This window comes from Betta splendens, chromosome 19, assembly GCF_900634795.4.
Source record: "Betta splendens chromosome 19, fBetSpl5.4, whole genome shotgun sequence".
Classification (NCBI taxonomy): Eukaryota; Metazoa; Chordata; class Actinopteri; order Anabantiformes; family Osphronemidae; genus Betta; species Betta splendens.
Genome location: NC_040898.2, coordinates 9,318,075 through 9,343,163, shown reverse-complemented (window position 1 = coordinate 9,343,163; position 25,089 = coordinate 9,318,075). Strand labels below are relative to the sequence as shown.

The following is a 25,089-nucleotide window of genomic DNA, read 5'->3' as shown; positions in this document are numbered from 1 at the left end:
GGTTTTGGTGTTCTTGGCATGAATTTTCACTAACTGTTTATGGAGTTTCACATCTTCTGGGAAAATAATCAATTTGATCTGAAAGTGTGCTTAAGGTAAGAAACGTGATCAATGCGCTACGGCCTGTGTTTTCATTTCTCCATTCTTCTGTGCCTTTGTCCTTTAAGCTTGATTGCAGCATGTAACTTCATTAACTAATTGTAAGCGTTACACATACAGTAGAACACCCTAGTTATACTGTACTGTGAGATTCTCAGAGTCAAATTAGCTGTTTGTTATTTTACATTTACTTAGTTACATAAAAGTTTCTTGTTTTTTTTTCTCTAATTAGTTTTTCACTTAATAAGTTCACTTATTACCTCCTCAATTCCAAGTCATCTTCTGAAATATACAAAGGTAGAGCTTGTTGGGAAAAACTATCAAAAAAAGGAGAAATTGCTTTTCCCTAGTAATCATGGAGATGTGTTTCTCCATAAATGTATTATGTATGTGAACCCTTTGGAATTGTCCAGATATGCTGTTTATGAATTTGTCTTAAAATTTGCTTGGATCATGTCAGAAACATTTTGAATCAGGTATATGCAAATTTGCAATCAAACCAATGTATAACACGAGTAAAGGTGTGGGTTAAACCTCTGAGAATGACTTAGAAACTAGTAGTGGGAGCTCAGGTAATTTGACTTCAAACATTTTTGTAGCAGTCAGTTTCTCAAAGAGTAGGAAATACTTCACATTTCTATAAATGAAATGTAATTCTTTAGATTTTGCCCAAACCTTATTTTTCACTCAAGAGTGAATGAAGAGATTCAAATTAATATGACTTATATTTTTAGGATAACACCAAAGGGTTTTTATATTTTTACCACAGTGATTTGATGTAATTAATTGAGCTGTTTCATCAATCTTTTTCAAGAGTGCAACATCCCCTTCCTCCTCACCGCACAAAGTGCCATTGCCACGCTTGCACAAGCTTAATCAAGATTTGCAGGGTGAATTGGAATCCCAAAAACGCAAGCAGGACCTTGCTCAGCAACAGATTCGGTCACTTAAGAGAAGCTACACTGAAGCACAGGATGTCGTAGACCGGCATGAGGCTGACATTCAGGCTCTGCAGGCTAAACTAACATCTGCAATGGCTGAAATCTTAGCTAGTGAGCAGGCTGTGGCGCGAATGCGCAATGAGCTCAAGCTAGAGCAGGAGCGTTCAAGGGAGCAAGATGATGAACATGGACATAAGGAGGCCACTCTTCGAGCCCAGCTGAAAGACAGTGAAGGGAGACTCCGTGAAGTTGAGGCAAGCCTTTTAGAGAGGAACCAAGCCCTCAGACACCTAGAGCACCAGCAGGCCTTGCAACGAGACAATGTGAGAGAGATCCAGCGATTGCAGGAGAGGCTGCAAGAGGTGACCGCTCGACTTGATGCTACTGAAGAGGGCCAGGCTCTGAAGGAGGAACGCTTGAGAAGGGAGCAGCATAGCATGCAAGAGAGTCACGAAAGGGAAAGGCAGAATCTGTGTAGAAGATTGGCAGAGGCTGAAGCTGTACGGAAAGAGATGGACGACAGACTGCTGGAAGCTGAGCAGCAGATAGAGGCCCTGTTAAGAGGGAGGCAGACCTTGGGAGGAAAAGAATGTAAGGAGGAAATGCTGAAGTTACAAGAGGAGTTGGCCCAAAAAACTGATTTAGTTGATTCACTGAGGGAGAGTGTGCGTAGACTAGAGGAAGAGAAAGACCATCTCACTTGCCGCTGTCAGGAGCTTCTTAACCAGATTGCAGAAGCAGATCGTGAGGTGAATAAGCTCCGCAGTCGTCTAGAAACTGAAGAGACTGATTACTACAAACTGGAGCAGTCATATGAGAGAGCTACCCAAGAATTTCAAAAAATGAGCCAGTTCCTTAGAGAAAAGGAGGAGGAGATTAGGCAGACTAAGGAGATGTATGAGAGGTTGGTGGAACACAAGGAAAAAGACCTAAAAGAGGCACTTATTAAAATGACAGCACTTGGGAACAGCTTGGAGGAAACTGAACAGAAATTGCAAGCTAAGGAGGAACTCCTGTGCCAAATGAGCCAGAGCCTCTTGGATAAGGTTGAGTCTTGTACGGCTGAAAAGGATTTACAGGCTAAGCTTGTGGTTGCAGAGGTCCGTATTGCAGAGTTAGAGCAGCATCTTAGTGCCTTGCAGCTGGGTTATGCAGACCTAGGTATGGACAAGCCACAATCCCCAGTGCAAGACATCGAGGATAAAACATCACAGTCCTTAGCCTGTGACTTGGCAACCAAGACAGAGAACTCCCAAGATGATAAGGAATCTCATGCTAAAAGACCAAGGATACGTTTTTCCAGTATTCAGTGCCAAAAATACAGCTTAGAGGGTCTGGACAGTGCCAACGCAAACAACACTTTTGTTGTAACAGGAGAAAAGGGTGACCAAGAAAAAAAGGAATTCATTCACCTAACTGAAGGAAATCACTCTTCTGAAGTCACATTTTCCCAAACTAGTGACCCAGAGAAGTTCATCTCCATTATACATGCCCTAGAGACTAAACTGTTTGCCACAGAAGAAAAACTAAAAAACCTTACTCAAAATCTAGAAGATCAGCGATTCCCACAAACAGAAGACGTGTCCAAGATTGAGCTAAAGTTGTCGATAAAGAAACCTCACACAGACAAAGATGCTAGTTGTGAAAGTTCTGCCAGTAAGTATTATACCAAGGCCCTGGTGTTTGTGGAAAATAGTCGTGAGAAAGTCAGGGCTATTCTCAGTGGCTCTCAAGACACTACTGGTGCACAGCTTCATTCACTGTCGGAGATAGAGAGCGATTTGTTCAATGCGTCACTACACATCCAACAGGGACAGAAGTCACTGGAGCTGCGTTCAGCAGCTACTCATCAGGAAGAAACACCGGACAATCTGGACCAAGAAGCTTTGTACCTCTTTGCTAAAACCTTGTCTTTAGAGGCCGTAGTTCTGAATAAGATGGCTTTGCTTATACAGACCTCAAAGCCTGATCTCCTACAAGCTCTTGGGGAGATATGGGATGACATAGAAAATATTAAAAGGAGTGACAAGGATTGTTTGGCTATTGTCTACGCTGATGTCTTGACCAGAAAATTGATGTTGGAGTGTGCTTTTTGGAAAGACCTGGAGACAGCGGAGACAAATGTTGCAAATACCAAAGATGGCGGCTTGTCTGCTGATGTAGATGTAGCTGCCTCAGACATCTTCAATACCTTCATTAAAGCAGAGCTGGTGTACTCTGTTGAAAACCTCAAACAAAGCTATGAAGAAAAATTCAAAATGCTGAAGAAGGAGTTAGACGAAGCTCACGGTAACTTGTTTCAAAGGGAAATGGCCCTGAAAGCAATTATTGAGGCTTCTAAAAGGCCAGACTTGAAAAATGTAATAAAAGAAGTCAAAAAGAACTTTGGGTATAGTAAACAAAAATTAGCTGACATTCGTCCCCCTGAGCTTGCTCCCTACATGGAGCAGATTGAGTTGGAAGCAGCTCGAGACTTGGCTGAGGAAATTGTAGACAGACACTTGACTGAAGAAATTCCCTTCTGTGGTGTCGGCTCTATTCAGTCGCTACAAAATGCTCATGACAACTTGGCTAATGAGCTGCAAAGACAAGCAGACATCCTCCATAAGTATGCTCAAGAGATAGAAAGTGGCGTGAGTCACCCTGGACTGGCTAAAATGATCCATGCTGTTCTGGGCCAACAAACTTCACGTAATTTCACAAGTGCCTCGATCTGCATGCGTGAAGCCCTTATCCAGGCTCAAGTGGCCTATGTGGCATGCAGATTCCGTGCCATGCATGAACAAGACCTGGTCTGGTGTAAACAAACTGGTCAAAACATGGATGCCCTCGTGCAGCAGCATTCGTACAATGTCAGTGCAATCCAAGAGAAATTCGAAGCGTCCATACGGGAAGAGCGCCTGAACTTTACACGAACAGTTGCCAGTCTCCAGACAGAAAATGAGACGCTGAAGACGGAAATCAGCAAACGTGTGTCTCAGCTCTCGCGGCAGCAGGAGCACCTCTCCCTGCTGGAGGAACGGTACCAGAAAACCACAGAGGAGATGAAGCAGAAGCACATGGAGGAGCTGAGCCAGGCCGAGCAAAGTCGTGCCTCAACAGAGCTCGTTCTCATGGAGACCACGGCTGACAGTCAACGTAAGTTAGAGGTGCTGCTGGTGGACATGGATACTATGGAGGAGCGACACGAGAGTCACGTAAGGAAACTGGAGGAGCAGTTCGAACACCGAATCCGTGAGCTCCAACAAATCCACAAAGAGGAGCTTGAAAAGTTGCATTCTCAGTACATGGAAAACATTCAGCACGTCAAGGAGAGCAGACGGGCAAAAGAAGCCCCAGAGGTTTCTCACATACCAACCAGTGAAGAGACCGTGTTACCAATGGAAGAGGAAGAGCAGGGAAAGTGGGAGGAAGCACAAAATATGTCCGAGTTGGATTCCATGGTAGTTCTGAAAGACCGCATCCAGGAGCTGGAAACCCAGATGAACACCATGAGAGACGAACTGGAGAACAAGCACCTGGAGGGAGATGTGGTCAGCCTGAGAGAGAAATACCAGAGAGACTTTGAAAGTCTTAAGGTTTTTGTTCTTTCAGTATTACTATAGTCAAAGTGACGACGTAGTACATCAGTAGTGAGACACATAGTGAATAACAGCTAAATAATGTTAGTTCAGTTTATTAATCTAGTTGTACTGACTGATTATTTGGAATTGGGAAATGGTGTGATCAGTCTATGCAAATTCTGTTGTGTTTGTAATTACATTTTTGAGGGATGTCCCAAACATTTGTTTGTTTTTGTTTCCCGTTTGTGTTTGTGTTTTGATTTTCTTTTGTTTTTCATGTTTTGCCTGAGTTGCTTTTTGGAAATCATTCATGATTCAGCTTGTAGCTGGACCACCACCACTTCTTTTCTATACCAGCAGTACTAAGCTGTGTGATTAGTGATCAGTTGAATCCGCAGTCACTAGATCAACTCCTGCAGCCTCAATATTTGCAAAATATATATTCCAGCCTCATTTGCATTGCATTCATTCCCTAATTATATCGTGTACTGTATGTACACCTGCATGATGATTTTGTTAGTATTTTGTTGCTTATGTGTAGTAATGTGGTTTGTAAATGCATCAATGAAATTCAGTCCAGTGGGAGGAGTGTTCGGTTCTTTGGACCAGCTTGGGACATCCCTGCTAGTTATAAAGTACAGCTGGCTGTAGTAGGTTGGCACCCACGCATTCTGACAATTAAAAGTGTCAAATGTCTCACTTGCCTCTAAGATTGCTTTTTCATTTGGATACTAGTAGACATACCATTTCCCACATTCAATTGTAGAGGTAGGCACAGCCTATAGTGGTAATGACAATAATGCAGGATCATTGTAGTAGACTTTCACTGCTTCAACTGACTCTCGCTAACGTAGCTGGGCTTGGAATAATCACCAGCTTGCATGCTTTCTCTCACTGATTATGCATGACGAATGTTAAACAATATTATGTGGAAACTGCAAAATAATTGTGATGACAAATGTTTGACCTTTCTTTTTCTTCAGGCCACGTGTGAACGTGGCTTTGCCGCTATGGAAGAAACGCACCAGAAGGTGATCGAGGACCTCCATAGGCAGCATCAGAGAGAGATTTCTAAACTTATGGAGGAGCGAGAGAGGCTCTTGGCTGAGGAGACCGCTGCCACAATCGCTGGTGAGGAAAAAAAATGTTCCCCCCACAGTATCAGCTGCAGTACAAACACAAATGCCATGTCATTAAATGTGTGTGTAAATGTCTTAATGTAGCTATAGAAGCTATGAAGAATGCGCACAAGGAGGAACTGGAGAAGACTCAACGCTCACAACTGAGCGGACTGAACTCTGACATTGACGAGCTTCGTTTACAATATGAGTATGGGTTTTTGATTCTTAAAGCCAATATTAATGACTGAAGTAAACATGTACAGCTTTGCCACTTACTATTTATGGGTTAACTGGCTTTTTGGTAATACAATGAAATGTGATGTATGCGCTCTCGTAACGACGTCAGTTGATGGCATCATGCTCTGACCGTACAGGGAGGAGCTGCAGTCCATCCAGAGAGAACTGGAGGTGCTGTCAGAGCAGTACTCTCAGAAATGCTTGGAGAATGCTCACCTGGCTCAGGCACTGGAGGCTGAGAGGCAGGCCCTCAGGCAGTGTCAGCGAGAGAACCAGGAGTTAAATGCTCACAACCAGGTCTGAATGAGCACGTAACACAAACGTGTTCAACCATATCATGTATCAACGTACTAAACCGTAACTTCACTCTGTCCAACAGGAACTAAATAACCGACTGAGTGCAGAGATTACTCGAATGCGCTCCTGTTTTAGCGGAGAAACAGCGATGTCACCACTTACCCAGGGAAAAGATGTGTATGAGCTGGAGGTGTGTGTGTTAATGTGTGGTGTACGTACGCAAACATGATTGATTTCCTCATCACCTAATGAGTGTTTGTCTTCAACTTGTAGGTGTTGCTTCGAATCAAAGAGTCAGAGATCCAGTACCTTAAACAGGAAATCCACTCTTTGAAAGATGAACTGCAGTCGGCTTTAAGGGTAAAACAACACAGCCATAATGCACTTTAAACTATTTACTGGAAACTGATACCTGAATAAATAAAATTATTGTGCATTTTATTCAACTAACCAGGACAAGAAATATGCCACAGACAAGTATAAGGACATTTATACAGAGCTCAGCATAGTGAAAGCAAAGGCTGACTGTGACATCAGCAAGCTGAGGGAGAAGCTGCTCATAGCCACAGAAGCTTTAGGTGAGAGGACTGTTGATGGATCAGCCTCATCTGGATACGGTAAGGAAAGTAGCTTTCACATTTTAAACCTACTGTTTTTTATCTCAGTTCCACTTTTAGCACATTACCATGGATGTTCAGGGCTTCTCATGTTTGCTGACGATAATGACACTTGTGTTTCAGATATCATGAAGTCGAAAAGTAACCCAGACTTCATGAAAAAAGAGCAGTTCACAACTTCCAAGCAGTTGAGAGGCATACGGTCAAAGGTTGGTGTTAAATTTAACTGTGTGGTTTAAAGCCCTGCACGCTAAACCCAGTCTCAGTTTGCTGTCTTATTACTGTTATCAGGCTGTTAGGACATTTTCAGTCAAAGTTTTGTCCTGTAAGTTTGTCCTTTTTTGTTTTTTATTGTCCATCAGTCGGTCACTGAACAGGTCTCATGGGACAGCTGACACTCCCATTGTGGGGTGATTCCCCCTTCAACCCCCGCCCCAAGATGTTGTGTAGGTATAGCTTGATGTAGAGCAAAGCATGTCCTTCCCACCCTTGCATGACCTTCCCTGTCCCTTCAATCATTCCTTCCCCAACATGCATCAGCAAAGCTGGTTGTAGCCCCTCACAGGTGCATAAAGGACTTCAGACTAGCTTAGTTGCTGGTTGTCACATCTCAGCACTAATAAATCATATTATATATAATTTGAGCTCCGTTTTGTGACACTGTCTGTCTTTTTTGTTCTAACAATGCTGTGCAGTGTTCATATTGAAACCTTTGTTGTTATTTGTGGGGACAGGTGCTGTGTGGCATGATCACGTCGAACATAACATCTTTCCATTAAACACGACTGTCCTTTTGTCCCAATAAACACTTACTGTGAGCTTTGTTTGTCATGCAACCATGTGTCATTATCACATTCCTCCTGGTGGATCCTCTTACACTCTGTCAGGTTGGATGGGAAGCATCTGTGAATATTTTCCTCGATGCCTAGGTTCATGCAGTCCCTATATATGTGTGTTATAGGTCATACTAAAACTTTTAAAAGTGTCATTTTTAAATGTTTGCTCTATCACTTTATATTAATTATTGACTAATGTGCAGAAGCTTTTTTAATAAGTAATACTCTGTAAAGCTGATATGTGTGTGGCCTCATAAAGACTTGTCCAACATGGTCCTTGGAATAAAACAAACCGGAGCTGTTTGTTGTGTGTCTGTAAACTGTACTGTGCGTTTGTTTTTCTACTGCACTCCCACGTTCCTCTTCACCTCCTGAGCCTAACAATAACCCTCTACCTGTTTTCCACAGAGCCTCAAGGAAGGACTAACCGTGCAAGAGCGCATGAAGCTTTTTGAGGCAAAAGATTCCAAAAAGATTTAAACATCAAGATTTTTTTTGTTTCTTTTCATCTTTGGGTTTCGGGCTGATTTGCCCTGACTGTGCCAGGATCAGCTGATGACTTACTTTTTAAATGGAGGGATAATATTGATGGATTGACCTGCTGGTACTAAGCCTCTGTTAGGTTTAAGCCCATTTGATTATCTTTTGTATTTAATAGGAAAAGCTTGTATTGAATCAGTCTTGTGTAAGGTTTCTTTAATCATAAATATTATAGCTGTGTAACCTGTGTTGGAGACGTGTCCAATAAGCTGTGAGAGTGATTTTTATTGATGCAGAATGCCAAACCAGACAGCAATATACAGTATGGATAATATATATTTCCCAGTATGAATTACACATCTGCTGTATGTTATTATTGTTACAGGTTCTATAACAAATAATTTTGATGTGCTTTTTGTTGCACCAGTTCTGTTGTACATAACTACTGGATGTATGTAAGACTATGGTTTGCTATTGATTAGTGGGGCATCTGCTGTACTATAATTATGGTTGGTAGTGGAAAAATGTGATGCTTAAATTTACTCATGTATGAGAGTTTTATAAAAGCTGAGAGTCTGTGTGTGGGAGGGAGCAAGCTTGGTGTGACTGCACTGCACTTATTACTTGACTACTTGAGGAAGTGTTTTTAATTTGTCTCTAATTGGTGACGTGACTTAAAGTCAACTATTGCAGTGCAACCAAACTTCCTGACTAACAGTCGTGACTGGAGTTATTTTTCAAGAATTGTTTGCCCAGTTTTAGCGTTGCTGTGAGAAAAGTGTCTCATAAAAACTCAGACTATTTGGGATTTTGCATGACTGTACATTACAATTTCAATTATCCTGTTGCCTCATTTTCCTACTTTATGCTTTGGTGTTGAACCCCTAACACTAATAAGCTTTGCTTTGCAAGTCCTACTGTTAAAGGTGTTGACATTGAAATGTTTTACTGTAAGCAGCAGTTCTGAAGCACTTGGCCCAGTTCATGACCCCCTCATTGAAATCTAGTTGTGCCTCAACTGTTGTTTAGTCTATAAACATCTATGAAACCTGTGCAGCTAAGGATACACACTGTATAGTATTCAGATCACGCCTTGTGTATATATATACATATATAAAAATATATGCCACATGGAATACTTCTGTGTTTTGTTCTGAACTTGTACTTTGCTCACTAGCTCTATATGAAATATACATGAATATTTTTTATTTTCGTTTGAATGTATAACATCAAATAAATGAAGTGTTTGGAAATAGTATAAGATTGTGGCTTTCTTATAAACAGTTGCCATATGTGGCTATTTACTGATACCAGTATCAGAAGGTTTTGTTGTTTTTTTTGTGACGACATATTTACATGAGTATGAGCTTTTAAATCAGTGTAACTGCAGAGGTTGCCCACAAATAAACTGACGTGTATTGCTAGTGAGAGCTGATATAACTCTTGTAAGTATTCTTTCCATTGTATGATAAACAATATATCATTTTTTAATCCTATTTGAGCCAACTTACCCGTTTCCTCTTCATTGTCTTTCAAAGCATCTCTAAGTCTGGGCCAGAAAGCTTCCTCCTCGTGTGGTGGCACTGGCCACAGTGGGTTGACGTCCTGCTCACAGTCCTGTGTTTTCAGGTACGAGCAAATGAGCTGAGGAGAAAGAGAAAAACTCAGAAAATAATGATTACCTGAGTCTGAGGTCTGAGTAGGAACCTTCTGCAGTGAAACAAGTGAGGCCGAGTGTTCCAGGTGTTCCAGGTGTGATTAGCCTGATGTTGATTGTAGACAGGCAGGCAGTTGAGCTTCTCTTCTTTATTGTCTCGCTAATCTGGGTTTTTCGTGTCTCTTTGAGGAAGGACGTTGTGTGACGGAGACTGTATTTACACGCCAGCAAATGGATCCATGGCAAATATGTGACAGTGGAACGATGCCTTTTATTTTCTCCTGGCTGAGTGACTAGTTTTTCCAGAAGGGGGCGCTGTCGGCTTGGTTCTTCGTTCTCCTGCAACTACGCGACCAGACAGAGAAGTATTGACACATGTAACTGCTTTACAAATGTTAAGATATTACACTTTCAGCAATTTATTCGTGGGTCTAACATAGGAGCAAAGCAGTAGATTAAAACTGTCAACGTTTATGTTGCAGTAGTGAAAAGAAACATATCTTTTTATAATGACATATATTTTTCAAAGGTTGCTCCTTCGGACCTCTTCGGGCTGAACGTCCACCGGTGGCTCCTTTGGTCCCGGCAGCTGACCTTTGCAGCTGAGGGTGATGAAGGGGCAGCTCGGCGCTTCTTGTCGTGGGGGCAGACGTTGAGCCACTGTGGTGCTAGGCCTCGGGGAGCTGACCTTTGGGGGGGGGGCTCCAGGACCCAGGGGCAGACGCACAGGTGACCCTCACCTTGTTAATTTGACCCAAGGTTCCGTTTCACCTTTAGCGACTCCACCTCAGCTTTGTCAGAGTAGATAGAAGAGAGTTGTGACGCTTTCGCCAGTTGAAGCCACGTGGTGAAATGACCTTAATCATAAAATCGCCTTTTTATTGCTGCAGTTATTCTATGAACTGATTTTTAACCGTTTGCATTTTGCCCATTTCTGTAAAAGTATCACACAGTTAACTTGGTCCATCAGTGTATAATACATTTTATTCTCATCAAGTGAGCTGATGCAGAACAGCATGACATCATCCATATAAAAGAAATTCATCTTTAATCCATTTACATTTATTATAGCTACAGTATTTACACATCCATTCACAGGATTGTCTCAGCATTATTTTATACACTTCATTGTTTATCTTAAAACGAAAATTTAGCGCTGATGCTGCTTTTATTATTATTTTAAAGAGGACTGTGTCCTCTCGCGTCCTTATTGCATTAGAAATCCTTTCACTTCTGTAAGGTGCAAAATGAAACCGAGAACAGAGAGTCTTCTTCCAGCCGGTGAAAGTCAAAGCCATGCAGCAGTAGTGACACCGTGTAGAATCATTATGTTACAGTCAGACGCGGGGGTTTAGCTGTCGGCGGCTGTCAAAGGGCTCAGCGGACACTGAGCCTCCCGCCGCTGCACGGGCGCCGGTCTCTTCGGGGTCTTCGAGGTGGAGATGTCGGTGAACACCACCGATCGGCCGTCGGGGCAGAGCAGGACGCTGGAGTCGGCCTCGCACTTGGTGGTCCTGCTGGGCCACAGCGCCTCGGACGGGCTGGGCCTCAGGCCGAGGGCGGCGGGCGACAGCGCCTCGGCGTTGACCACGGACGCCTGGCTCATCTTGATCAGCAGGTCCAGCGACTGCTTGCGACTCTCCAGCGACGTCCTCATCGCCTTGCTCTCGTCCTCCTCGTCCTCCCTTTTCTCCGCCAGCTCCTCGTCCTCCTCCTCCGTCTCCGTGGTGTTGCCTCTCGGGCTGCCGTCCTCTCGCGCGCTCTGCTCGCCGATGGCCTCTGCCGGGTCTCTCTTGACGGACAGGTCCAGAGGCCCGTCGCTGGGGCGGGTGCTGCGCTCCAGCGCCTGGTGGATGTGGGAGAGCTCGCTGCGGATCTTGCTCAGGTGCTCCCAGAGGTGGCGCTGGGCGGGAAGGTCCTCCTTCTCCAGGTGGGAGATCTTGCGTTCGGCCTCCTGGTACTCCTGCAGGGCCTTGGAGAGGTCGCCGAGGAGCGCAGCTACCGACTCTGAAGCCTCCTCCCCCACTGTCCGGGCGGCGGCAGACTCTTGGCTGTTTGGCCGACCGCATGTTGAGACAGAGGTTGTTTCGGTGCTGGGACTGGTGAGAGGATCATTGTACCACAGCTCAGTGGGACGGTGCTGAAGCTGAGCGTCCTGTAAACTGAGGATAAGTCACATTTAACACCTATGGTCGATAACAAAACGATAATGGTGTTCATGAAGTTTATAAAGCGCCGTACCTGTTTTGGTAAAGTTTATCCGCTACCGTATTGAGAGTGGAAGCCGTCTGGAAGTTCTTCATGAGGTCCAGAGTGAAGCCCATGGCTGGTTTCTTCTCCGCAGGAGCCTCGTGGTTCCCCGGTGGAGCCGCGGTCCGCTTCAAGCCCCACGCCGCCTTGCCGTCCTTGCCGGGCGTCGGTGCTTTGTCCCCTGAGCGGTAGCCCTGGTCCGGAGAGTCCCTCTGCGGGGACCCCCAGCCGCTGGGCTGCACCGGCCCGCTGCCCGGCCGCAGCGCCGGCACCTTCCACAGACTGACCTTAGGCTGGAAGCCGGGCAGCGCGCCGGCCTCCGGACCGCCCGCCGGCGCCTTGAGCGCTTTGCCGGCGTCGCTTTGACCGGAGGCCGCGCCGAACGCGTGCTCGCACAGGAACGGGTAGTAGAGGCGGGGGGCGAGGAGGGCCCGGTCCCCGTGGGGGCCCGGGCCCGGGTGCATCAGCTGAGCGGCCGACGCCAGGAAGGGGAGCTGGGCGAGCTGGGCGTGGGTCTGGGCCGCCGCCCCTGCGGGAATGGCGGAGTTCATGTAGGAGAAGAGGCCGGGGCTGAGGGGGTAGCCCACGCCCAGCACGGACAGGTTGAGCCCCGTGGGGTCCTGGTAATCCACCAGGTTGGGCGGCGGCGGGTAGCAGGGGATGGAGTTGCTCACCCGCGGCTGCGCCGCCTCCGCTTTGGCCTTAGCGTGGCCGGACGCCAGCAGCCGCCACTGCTCCGACAGCAGCCCAGGCGCCGTCAGACACGTCTTGGACAGTTTGTACTGCTTCAGCTGGGCCTCCACCTCTACCGAGCGCGCTCGTAGCAGCTGGTCCTCCAGCGACAGCATGTCGGCCATGAGGTCTGAGTCCGGCTGCTTGGCTTTCTTGGCCTCGTCCGCCCCGTCTTTCAGCTCGGCCGCCTCCATGCCGTCCTCCCGCCCGCCGTCGTCCTCGTCCTCCGGCCCGCCCCCCCCTCGCTCCTCGCCCTCCTCGTCCGCAGGCTTCCGCGGCCTCTGCCGCTCCTCGGCCCGCGACATTTGCTCCAGCTCGTCCTTCCCGGGAGCGTGGAGGCCGTGCGCCTGCTGGAACGGCCGCAGCTGATCCGGGTGGAGGATGTTGCCCTTCTTATAGGGCCAGTCTGACTCTATGAGCAGGGACAGGGAGTTTTTGCACAGGCTGTACTTCATGTGGTTGTAGAGGTGGGACTTCTCCATGCAGGTGAAGGGGCACTGGAAGCACTTGTAGTTGTAGGGCTTGCCCCATGGCCGGGGGATGTAGTGAGGCTTCTTGGGCTTGCGCTCCTTGTGCTTGCTTGCAGATGTGACCTTGCACGCGTCGTCCTTCGACATGTCTGAGCTTGGATATTTGACCGCCGGTCTGTCTGATCGTGTTCAAGCAATGATAAACGATGGATTTCTCGTTCATGCCAAGCTACGTGTCATTCGATGGCCGGGGTTTTCGCTTGAGTTCTGCAGGCGACGGAAGAATCTAAGAAAAGACAAAACATCGCGTTAATCGGGATCCACAGCCGAACCCGTTTGCTCGGCGCTGCTCGTTAGTCCAGGTGCTACCGGGCCCAACGCGGGGGACCCTCACCTGTGCAGCGTTTAGGGCCGGCGTCCTCCGAGGACGGCTACAGGCTGAGGGATGAGGCGCGCGTGGAGGCGAGAGGAGTTGGGGGTTTGAGGCCTGATTCCTAATGAGAGCCTGGCTTCATGCCTATAGGGCATCATTAGCGCCAGACTGGGATCTGGGTCAGGACACGGTGCAGAAGTTGAACTGTTCTCCCGTACTCATCAACTACCTCTACAGTACTTTCCATGCTGCGCTAATCAATAATAATAGGATGCGGAAAAGAATTTACAAGTTAAATAAAATCCACACACACAGGTTTTAGTTAATTTAATTCCTATAGCTTCATAAATATATACTGTTTTTCATGCATTCATAAAATGTGAAACACTTTCTCTTTTTTTGTGCGGTAATTATCACCCTCCTAAAAAGATTATTTAAATAGCCCATTATTATTATTTTTATACTTTGTGATGTTTTTACACTTGAAGCCAAGCCCATGGGTGAACGCTGCAGGGAGAGATGTGCGCTCTGCTCCAAGGATTTCATTTTGCCTTCAAATATCAGAGTCTGCGCTGCTGTTCAGGGTCCACACACACACACAAACACACACCCCCTTATTTCAGATTTCTGCAGGTGATGGACCGAGGACACACACTGAGCCTAACACAGGATGGCAGGCTGTTGGCAGCGCGCTCACGCTACTGGACCCTCACCAGCGGCCCGTCACTCGTCTGCCCGCGGGGCTCTGACCTGGGCTTTGAGCTCATAATGGGGCCTAACAGCTGCTGCTACGAGCCGATCAATAAAAATCATTTTTACAGTAGTCACTTTTCCCCTCTCCTGGCCACTGCTACCCTCTGACTGGGCACTCTGGCTCCCGCTGTCCCATATCCAGACCCTGTGGTCCTGTTTTAAGCCTTTAGGGCCGATGATCAAACGAGTCCGACCGCTTGAACATCTATTGCTGCAGTTAAGGAAGATCACGCAGTGACAGCTTTGACATGCGGCTGACCGTTAAATACATGTGCACATGAACTATTTTATATTAGATACATAAGTGAAATAAAATACTTTACCTAAAAGCAGGATCGTACGTTGGTGGTCGTCTTCTGAGGAATGTTTTCTGAAAAAGGAGAAAAAAAAGGATGAAAAATATTTAGAAGCAAATTTTCATCATCATTGTTATTTTATTTACATCAACTTTAAACATAACAGACCTTAATTTTTATTGATGTATTTTTTTGTATGTAGCTTCAGATTAAAGCTGTAAATTAAATTACATTTTATTGCAAAACACCAGATTAGTGCTGCTGAATAATTAAAGCCGACTGTACTTCTGCTTAAAGTAAATGTGATATGCATAAAAGATGTTTTAAAACAATATGCGAATATATAAAATGTGTTTGCTAATTCAATACAATTTTTTTCAACTTAAATAAGTTCAACCGTATTTAAATTAAAAAGCTCGCGTGCCAACTTCGCGCGTTTAGCTTTCAAAAACTATCAAATTAGAGACGTGCCGTTGAAAATTCAAACCTTCAGCCACTTCGTTTACCTGCTGCTTTTCTCCAGGTACTTTTCTGCTCGGATGCGGAGAGAAGAGAGGCTTCGTCCCGTCGCTCCTCTGATGCGGCACCGAGAGGCCAGCGCGCGCTCAAATGGGAGCGCGGCAGCGAGCGTGGAGATATATATTGACTGGGAGCGCTGCCCGCAGGCGCTACAATACAGCGGCTCCCCCTCCCTCCCTCCCTCTCCTCCCCCCTCACTGTCAAACGTGGTCCCCACCTCACGGCCAGGATGAAATACAACAACTTCCACAGCACTGGCAAAGGTTAAGCTGGCGATTTAGCGGCGGTTTGTCGTTAAAACGGAGCGAGCGCGTGACATTTGTCTGCGTTCATTTTGAAGGCGGCACTTATTTGATTTCATTCTTTTCAATGTGATGATTGTTTGGCCGAGGTAAGAAGAGAAAAGCTAAACTTTTTTTGATCCCGCAGTGGAGAATGTTACGGCTGCAAAAACAAAAAAGGTGCAAAAAAATGAGAGAGGAAAATGTGCAAAGTGTGGAAAAGTGTGTGATGGGGAACTTTACCACTGCACCTGCCAGAGAACAGTTCTGTGTTTGTGGGCATAAAACACTGGACATATTATTATAATGCAAATTTAAAAAATGTAATAATTTAAAAATGCAGTATTTAAATAGACATATGTTTGTAATCTGACTTGTAAAATCATATATTAATACAAATGACAAAAATGAAAGAATATGACAAGTAATGATTTCTATTATTATTATTATTATCTGTGCTTGACGAACCCTGTGTGCAGGAGCCGCGTTCCCTTTGCCGACCTCAGCGACCCCAGGCATTCGGAGCAGCATCTCCTCAGATGCAGGCGAACGGTGCCGGTGGGTGAGAACCTGAATGGGTCGCTGCACATGAACAGGTAGTGATTAACATACTTGCATCATCTCTTTACAGCATCCTGTTGTCTCCCGCTCCCTCCTCAGCTTCCTCCTCCTTTCCTTTTATACCACCTTCTACCCTCAGCCTCTCAGTTCCTTCATTCCCCTCCTCACGCGGGGTGGGGAGCGCACACGCGAGCCCCCTTTGAGAAATGTCAGCGTCCGTGTGCTGGGGAAGTCGGGGGCCCTTCACGAGCCATCAGGCCCGCTGTCACGCGGCGGCGGCCAAATGGAGACTGACAGGCCGCTCCGCAGAGCCTAACCATCTGTACCAAATGTGACAGCGGGGGAACGAGGATGTCTGGGAAATCAGGAGGAACGACAGGCGTGCAGTGTGACAAGGAGGAAGTGGAGAAGGAAGAGATCCTTCACTCCTTAAAGGACGGGCACGTGGAGGTGGGTTCAAAGAAGTTCTGGTTCTGGCCTGTATAAACAAACAAATCCATATGTCTCTATATCATAATCCTCAATTTTGGAATAATTTGCTTATGCATTGATTTGGGTGGAAGGTTATGAATGACTGTAATCATTAAATCAATATATGGTGACAAATGATTAATGTTCCCAGTAGCTCTGAATGATATAAGATCATTTGCATTGTGCCGATCCCACTTTCATTATCTGTTTTTTTGAAACTGATTAAGGTCCAGCAGCTGAACCTCATTCATGAGTCGCTCTCCCAAGTTTCCAAACTGCAGCGTTTTTTCCCGGAGCGGCAGCTCGGAGAAGCTCGGGAGCTCCTTATGGAGCGGCATGTGGGGCGGCTGACAGGAGCACTCTATTACCACTCAGAGGAAGGAACCTGGGGGAGGCGGCGACGCCGCTGCCGGCCGCATCCAGCTGTGCTGATGCTGATGCTGATGCTGATGCTGATGCCTCGCGACTCCACCCATGCAAACGACGGGAACGTGCGGGAAGACGGACGACCACGCGCTGACCTCCGACCCCAGACGAGCCTCCGCTCCGTCTCCGCTGCATGAGTTCGGGGCCCGCGGTGGAATATCTCACAGGTCCCCTCTCAGCCTGCGCTGCCGGGTGCATTAACTAAACTCATATCGCTCTCAGCCACTATCAATTATTCACCGCCCCCTCCCCGTTTCCCCTCTTCCCCCCTAGTTTTCAAAGGAGAAGAACGCCCGACAGCCGTTACCGCTTTATTGGGCCCAGCCTTCGGTGACTGTCGCTACCGTCGCTACAGTTCTTTAACTTACGTCACTGAGCTGGAGCTTATAGCTAAATGTACTGGTTTGCCATATTTCCAGTATGTGAATGAGTGGGTGAGCATCCTATCACTGCTCACTTTCTGTATGTTTGCATTAATTATTATTGAAGTACAGTCTGCTCATAGTTACCTCACGTTACATATGTGACCCAGTAAACAGTCCCTCGCGTGTTCTCTTAGTAGTAGAAGAAGAAGTCAAGATAGACCGGTGTCCTTTTCGGAGGTGACTTGCCCCCGCAGTATGTCAGGCATCAGTGCTGGGAGCACACAATGAGACATTTTGACTTCACACTTAAATGAACACTCACAATTATCCTGGCGAGGGATGGATGGGAGCTGGCCGCTGTCCAAGGTGGAAACGCCGCCGTCACAGTGAGCTGGGTCGCTGTCTGAAAAAGGCAGAGGTCAAGGTTCAGCCGCGGCGCCGCACACGAGTCGCCGGGTTCCTCTCGGCGGACGTCCCCGCCCGTCGGCTTCAGATGGGAGAGCAACTTTGTGTGTCTGGGTGTGTGTGTGGGTGTGTGGTGGTGGTGGTGGGGGGGGGGGGGGTCTGCAGCTGACGCCCGGCGCTCACCGTTCGTGTGACGAGAGGTGGAGTTCACACCATCGTCTGCGCTGTGGGGTCACTGACAGCAAGCAGCTGGTGCCTCGCTCCGCCGCTACTTCGCTGAGTGTCTCAATCAGCTGCACCCCCCCCCACACCCTGACACACACGCACACACCCGCGGGAGGTGGGGTCTCTCTCGCCAAGGCACCTGTGGGTGTCACCTGATGGGGGAAATGCAAGTGGAAATGAAAGGCAGCAGACGATTCTGTCAGAGCACATCAGGACCGCTGTCCATCACAGCGCTGACCTTCAGGGTGTGTGTGTGTGTGTGTGTGTGTGTGTGTGTGTGTGTAACTCTATCAACAACTGACCTAGTGTGTAAGTATGTGCATATTAAGTCACTGACCCACAGGGAGTGTATATGAGTGTGTGCATATGTTTGTTCATCAATGCAGGGTGTGTTAGAGCATGTGTGTGCATCAACGCCTTGATCCCAGCGAGTGAGTGTGACCATAAACACACAGACCTCCGGGGTGTGCGCATGAGTGTGTGTATGTCAGTGCAGTGATCTGTAGGAGATAGTTGCAGTGGCTGGTAGTCACTGACAACCATCAGTTCCAAAAAAGAAACCAAAAAAAAAAAACAAAAATCAAGTCGTCGTCACGGCAACATGAAGAAGACGAGCTGCCGAACAAATGCATCCGGAGACTGAGCATCATAGAGTAAATGTTACGCGTGTGACCACCCCCTCCACAGAGGGTTCCCCCTCTGCACCCCACAGCCTCGGCTTCTTTTTTCACTTCCACCATCTCTAGCAGGGAGCGAGGGAGGAAGGAAGGGAAGGATGGAGGGACGGCGAGAGGCAGCGCTGCGCCGCTAACTCCTGGAGGACAGCTGTTCAGCTCTGGCTGTCCAAGCGGGAGGAATCGAGGGAGACAGGGACCAAAGCCCGTCAGCTCCATCCCTTAGGGTGCCTCGGCCTCCCAACTACAAGTCCATGTTTTAGCAAACCATATGTTCGCCCTCACCCCGGTCCAACCAGCCCCCCCTCGCACCCCCACCCCCCGCCCAGTTAGCAAATAAACAAGTCAGGAAGCCATAGCTAGAGGGAGGTCTTGTTTCCCTTTCACTGGCTGTCGGTCTCGCGTATTCTCACTGGCACTTGCAGAAAGTCTCCTCTCACATGGACCCATTAGACACATTACATGATCGAGAAGTCAACACATTTACTATGATATATGTTGATAAAAATCCATAGGTGGATTTTTGACATTTATAAAGGCCTGTTTTTATTAAAATACAATACTAAGATATGTTGTTGACCATATTATAGTATGGCGAACTTTGGACAACATACTGTTTTTTTTCAACAACATATGCTACAATATACTACGATGTTTTTTATGACATACTAAACTATGGTAATTTTTTTCTACGATATAATATACTCTGGCATTTCTTAGATGACATACTATCATATGGCATTTGTTGGAGGTCGAAGTACTATAGTATGTATGTAGTTTCTTGAATGAATGAATGAATGTATAATACTATACTATAACAAATTTTTGGAGCCATACTACAATAAGGCCTATTTTTGATGATATACTAAACTAGGCCACTTTTCTCTTGTTTTTTTAATGACTGCAGTTCTGCACTTGATTTTCAGGATTAGACAAAAAAGTTCAAGACTAAGATCGATTTTTGTGCCAGTGCAGACTCAACTTAAAATACCTGTCACTTTAGCTGACATGCAAGACGGCCCCCTACCCACACAAGACCCACCTACATAGAACTGTAAACTCTGTTTATGCTGATTAGTGCAGTGGCTGAGTGAGATGAGAACCTGCTGTCAAACAGAACCAACAACCTGTCAAAATGGCAGGTTGTTGGTTCAAGGCCTGACAAGCACTACACTTTTAAGGGCCTAGATGTAAACTCTAAATAACAGCTCCAAGAGTTGAGATGCAGCTCAAGTGGTGTCAAGTTGTTAGTTTAAAAAGCTAGAGAATTGTAATAGGTCTCGTTGTTTAGCAAACCATAAATACAGCCTTGAACATATCAAACTTTAACAAGAGTAGTAGCTCAGTGGGTTAGCAGGCTGGATGGGAATGTTTGGTTGTCGGTTCAAGTACATCTATAGTGTTAGATAAGGTCTCGTTGTCAGGGAAACTGTAAATACAACCTCGAACACAACATTTACTTACTAGAACAGTGGCTCAGAGAGTTAAGAGGCTGCTGTAGGAACGTCAGGTAGTGGGTTCAAATCAGAGGATTGAGAGGCTGTTCTTGGGATGTGAGGTTTTTGGATCAAATCCTAAAAAATCAAATGTGAATGCATATTTTTAAGGTCTTCTTGTCAAAAAAAGAGTCAAAAAGAAAGTAAGAAATACAACCTCAAACATCTGGAAACTTGGCCAGTGCAGTAGCTCAGAGAGTAAAGAGCCTGCTGTGGAAATGTCAGGTTGTGGGTTCAAATCTTGCATGATTATATCAACTTTTAAACGCAGCTCTCAAAGTGTAGCTTTAAAAGCGCGCTGAACGTTGCTCCAGGTGTGAAGGGTTCCTCAGTGGTGTAGTGGGTAAGACGATGAGCGTAAGTCGCAAGGTGTGCAGACCTCATGATCAAATCCTGGGCACTGCCGGTTCCTGAACCACACAAAAGTCCTGAAGGGACTCCAGGGGGGGCCGTGTCCTCCCTGCGTTTCCAGAGAGGTGGAAAGAAGGCCTTATGAAACTGAGAAGGAAGAGCTGCTAAGCTTTTAACGGAATGAAAGTTTTAAACAGTTCTAGAAATGAATAGACCTATTTGTTAATAAAGCTTGATGAATACTTGTTTATTAGAAAAAACATATGCAGAACAAAGTCAGCAACCACACCTGATTATTGACCTTGATGAGATTCTAGTTTGCAGTGTCACCGTTACTCTTGCTAGAACTACAGGAGATTAGCACATTTTAAAGTCCTGGGTTCTACTCCTGCTTCTAGCGTGGAGTTAAAATCCCTCCTTCCATCCGACGCCAGCCCGTCGCGTCTATCTGCAGCCAGGTACCCTTGGAGAGTCTGTCCAGAGATGGACAGCTGTGCCCAGTAGCAAGTATTTATGGCTCCCTGAGGGTCTGGCCACTCACTGACCTGGGCATCCTGCAGCAGACAGGCAGAGGTTTTTCACAAGGTCAACAACAGCGATCCTTTGAGCATTGTTCCACACAGGTAACAATGCAATACACTGTGAGATGTTTTTTTAAATGCAAGGCAATATATTGTGATTTCTATATATCAAATTGGGAACATTTGTCACCTGCATCCATAGCATTACATCTGTAGATCACCTATTGATACAACAACTCAGGTGTTTGTGAATGACAGCAGGCCTGTGGGATCCCCTGTGACGACTGGCATTCTGATCATATCTTTATAGATCCTGTTCTCATTGATTTTGTCAGGCCCTAGTTGGTTCCCATACACACAAACATGGACACAGTCACTGGGACATGACAATCTGCCACACTGACTGGTCCACTGAGTCGTCAGTGACCTTACGTGGGATTGGACTTGCCAGGCCAATTGACCAAATCACTGATCTTTAAAAGCAGCTCAGGGGGGCGGGGGTGGGTGGGGGGCTTGAATAGCACTAAACACTCACACAGATACACGTACGCACACAAACACACTCCATCCACCTCCATCTCTAATCAAGGAGGAGGCAGGCAGGACTCTGGGTCGCCACAGCAACACTAACAAGAGGCGACAGCTCCTCAGCGCTCGGGGCAACGACCAGCTCGGCTGTCGAGACTGCGGAGAGAGTCCGCCAGGCACGCACTCAGGCAAGGTTTGCTGTGCTGTGAGGGAGGGGAGGGGGGGGCGGATGGAGGTGGGGGAGGACGGGGGCCGAGCTGGTGGTGTAGATGCGTTAATGAGGAAGCGTGGAGCCGAGAAACGCAGGCACGCAGCGGCTTCCTCGTTTGATCCAGTCAGTCACACGGCGTTTCTAAGCGCACGTTAATACATTAATACAGAGACTTTTGTTTCGAAAAAGACACACGAGGCGAAATGCACGAAGCGCACAATCCGAAGTGACGCACACCCTCACCCAAGCAGTGCAGCCCTGGGGCCTACTTGCAGAGTGCTGTTGCCCCCCACCTTCGCTCCCAACCTCCCCCCCTTTTCCCTTCACTTCTCCCACCCCTCGCCCTCCCGTCTCCTCTGGAACACAGTTTAACTTCTGTCATCTGGATGAAGCAGGAGAGTCAGTCTAGCAGCGGCGAGAGGATGTGACAGGCTGGTAATGGACAGGACAAAGAGGGGATTTATGAAGTATTAGTAAACCTTAATAATTCACTACGCCAAAGACCCCGGGAGTCCCCCCGTCGACCCCCTGTCTCCGGCTCTCATCCCTGACGTGCTCTGGCTCCGTCCCCCTATCACAGCGCCCGTTCATAGTCAAAGCTGAAGACGAGCTGACGGAACAACGAGCGCAGCCGTCTGACGATATGCTTCAGCTCGCACTTTTAAAAGCACTCCTTCAAATCCTCACTCCGAAGATTCTGCCATCGAACGCAAGCCTAAAATAATAAGTAGTCCTCAAAAGTCATGTCATAACTCTATCGGTCACATCCTTCCTACATATAAAATTACTGGGTTCTGAAGATTAAAACACATTCCGATGCCATTTCTAGTGTGAAGTGCTCAAATGAGTGAATCGCTGATCTTGAGCAGAGAAGGTGACAGATGCTCTGTGAGTGCATTTTTATCATCTCTGAAGGGATCATTTTTTTTACATCTGTTGATTAAACAGACTTAGTTTATCATCTTTGCTTGCTTATTCTTAATACTCACTATAAATACAACATGTTTGACAAGGTGGAGATGGCAGAAATGGCTTTGCATCTCTTATCTGGGGACCATACGTTTCTGCAGTATAGTTAATAGTATCTGTCCAATAAATGTTGAAAAAAAAACATAAAATAAAAACATAAAATATCAAAATCATGGTGGAACTAAAGGATAAAATAGGGGGATAATTAAAACTAAGAAGGTTTCCTCTGATATTTAAATATCATATAAATATGGCATCATGTCAGATCAACACTAAAGCAGAACTGTCAGCACAAACAGTACAAGTCTCATCAAACTTCATTTCTGACTGTAAATGAACAAATGAGGTCATAACCTATTGTCCAAGTTACGTTTTGATCTGCTCTTTCACCTGTACGCGAACCCGGCAAACAGCAGAACAACATCTCAAACTCCGGGTCCCTGCTCCTACCACCACTGGCCACCAATTAACCCTGATCAGAGTCCAACATGCCACAATCAGTCAGACAGGCGGCCCAAAGGGGAACACACACACACACACACACACACACACACACACACACACACACACACACACACACACACACACACACACACACATCCCCACCACAGCTGCTCCACTGGGTGCGCCACCAAACAACCAGCGTGGAGTTAATCCCCTCTCTCCGCAGCCGCCTCTGTGACGACTGCGGCCTCGGCTTTGACTGGCAGGCGCGCTCATTAGATCCCCAGATACCCCCACTGGCTGCGCTTTTATCCTCCTTTGTGCGAGTACATGCTGAGCGGTGGCGGCGGCCGCGGCTTACAGAGGAGCAGTGACAGGTGTCAGTACTGAGGCTCGGTCCGGTCTGCTGCCGTGGTGTGACAGCGCGACTGCCTGACCGCCGTACCCCCTGACCCCCTCTCTGCTGCCTTCATCGCCCCGAGAGACGTGGAGAGTGATGGGGACTGGCACCGCAGGGGCCTCCCTGGCTGGTGCCTTTACTGGTGGTCTCTGTGGCCTATTAGTGTCTTGCTATGGGCCTGTCAGACTGACAAAACAGGGGCCTGTCAAATTAAGCAGGGGCTGAATATCAGGAGATATGTATTCAAACGCACCAAGGGGAGATGGGAGGAGGAAGGGAGGGGGGGGGGGGGGGTGAGAGGGAACCAGGATGAGGAAACCACCGGTGCTAATGTCGACGCTAAGTGAGAGTGACAGGTCGAGAGCCGATCGGAGGGAGCGAACGAGGAGGGAGAGAGAGAGAGGGAAGCGGTGGCGGTGGCGGTGGTTGATAATGGTGGTGTGGTTGTCCTGAGGAGGCTTGTTAAGGGCCGGTCCAGACAGCGTGTGACAGCCACCGCTCCTCGGGACCTGAACGCAGGTAAACCGCTCCAAGTTTGGCCCAAACAGCTTAGAGTTACAGCACTTCTGCTTAATGAGATCAGACTGATAAGCTGTGCGTGCACGTGTGTGTGTGTGTGTGTGTGTGTGTGTGTGTGTGTGTGTGTGTGTGTGTGTGTGTGTGTGTGTGTGTGTGAAACAATCAAGCGTCACAAACCACTCAAGTATTTACTGCAACAATAACCTTTTGCTCTGCTGGCTCATATGTTGACGTAACACACGCACGTAAAAACGACACGCACTTCAGGACACTGAAGGCATCTGAACTCAAACTTTTAGTCTCTTCGCTGTTTGTGTTACTTCACCTCTGGAGACGCTTTTCCTCCCCGCTCCGGGCCACGCCATTACGAGGCCAAACACACACACTGGGCCTCAGCAACGCTGTCAAAGAGGTGGCGACAACAGACAAACAGCTCAACAAAGTCGCAAAAAAATTATTTACCTACGCCTGCGCGCGGCTGGTCGCGTGCGCGGCGCAGAGGACGCCGGGACACAGCGTCGGAGGAAAGCCCCCCTTCCTCTTTCGCGCGTACCCGTAGGAGCGCGGCGCGCGCGGGGACGGGGGGCGTGGCTACGCCTGTGTGTTCCGGGGAGGGCTGTGACTCTGCCCCCTCACGTCGCTGCGCGTTGCTGAGACTGAGAGGCTGATGCGCGGTGGCAGCTCCCCCCTCGCAGCCACGGGCCTGCCCAGAGCCACTGCAGATGATAGTTTTAATTGCTTTCAATCTTTCAGGCTAGTCCCTGCCCAGTGGCGCAAAGTGCCTGTGTGTGCGCGCGCGCGTGCGCCATAGTGTTCCTCTGCGCGCGCGCGCGTGTGTGCGTGCGTGTGCGTGCGTGCGTGTGTGTGTGTGTGTGTGTGTGTGTGTGTGTGTGTGTGTGTGTGTGTGTGTGTGTGTGTGTGTGTGTGTGTGCTGAGCAGCTATTGTGTGTGGGAGCTGTGCGCATATGTGGTGTGCGCTTGATGGATGTGTTTGTCCTTTA

The 25,089-nt window shown here is 47.4% G+C and overlaps 2 protein-coding genes and 1 long non-coding RNA gene across 15 annotated transcripts in view; 2 read left to right on the top strand and 1 right to left on the bottom strand.

Annotated features, from left to right (window-relative positions):
• si:ch73-103b11.2 (protein outspread) overlaps positions 1–9,452 on the top strand; it is a 37,787-nt gene extending 28,335 nt beyond the window's left edge. For 7 of the 9 annotated variants that reach the window (XM_029134141.3, XM_029134138.3, XM_029134139.3 and 4 more), the window contains 9 exons: positions 914–4,618; positions 5,587–5,734; positions 5,827–5,932; positions 6,099–6,258; positions 6,341–6,448; positions 6,532–6,618; positions 6,713–6,875; positions 6,999–7,084; positions 8,120–9,452. In XM_029134141.3, coding sequence (XP_028989974.1) covers positions 914–4,618; positions 5,587–5,734; positions 5,827–5,932; positions 6,099–6,258; positions 6,341–6,448; positions 6,532–6,618; positions 6,713–6,875; positions 6,999–7,084; positions 8,120–8,191 — 4,635 coding nt within the window. In that variant the 3' untranslated portion in view covers positions 8,192–9,452. Of the gene's footprint in view, positions 1–913; positions 4,619–5,586; positions 5,735–5,826; positions 5,933–6,098; positions 6,259–6,340; positions 6,449–6,531; positions 6,619–6,712; positions 6,876–6,998; positions 7,085–7,237; positions 7,326–8,119 lie in introns of all 9 variants that reach the window. The other 2 variants (XR_005897002.2, XR_008693300.1) reach the window with 2 other exon arrangements.
• Positions 9,453–10,787: 1,335 nt separating this feature from the next.
• Positions 10,788–24,771, bottom strand: prr35 (proline rich 35). 5 transcript variants are annotated; one of them, XM_055504578.1, is made up of 11 exons: positions 24,414–24,771; positions 20,786–21,050; positions 20,303–20,605; positions 20,114–20,223; positions 17,934–18,127; positions 17,668–17,748; positions 15,991–16,104; positions 15,229–15,773; positions 14,750–14,796; positions 12,090–13,586; positions 10,788–12,010 (listed from the first exon to the last, which is right to left on the bottom strand). In XM_055504578.1, exons 10-11 carry the CDS (start codon positions 13,445–13,447, stop codon positions 11,200–11,202), a joined length of 2,169 nt encoding a protein of 722 aa, XP_055360553.1. In that variant the 5' UTR covers positions 13,448–13,586; positions 14,750–14,796; positions 15,229–15,773; positions 15,991–16,104; positions 17,668–17,748; positions 17,934–18,127; positions 20,114–20,223; positions 20,303–20,605; positions 20,786–21,050; positions 24,414–24,771; the 3' UTR covers positions 10,788–11,199. The 5 variants fall into 5 exon arrangements, with proteins under 5 accessions (XP_055360553.1, XP_040924472.1, XP_055360556.1 ...); XM_041068538.2 differs by having other exon boundaries at positions 15,229–16,104; positions 17,490–17,748; XM_055504581.1 differs by having other exon boundaries at positions 15,229–16,104; positions 24,551–24,771.
• LOC129603422 (uncharacterized) lies at positions 16,023–17,491 on the top strand. The gene is made up of 3 exons (XR_008693272.1): positions 16,023–16,118; positions 16,223–16,533; positions 16,782–17,491. It is a non-coding gene; the product is annotated as an uncharacterized LOC129603422 (long non-coding RNA).
• Positions 24,772–25,089: the final 318 nt, after the last annotated feature.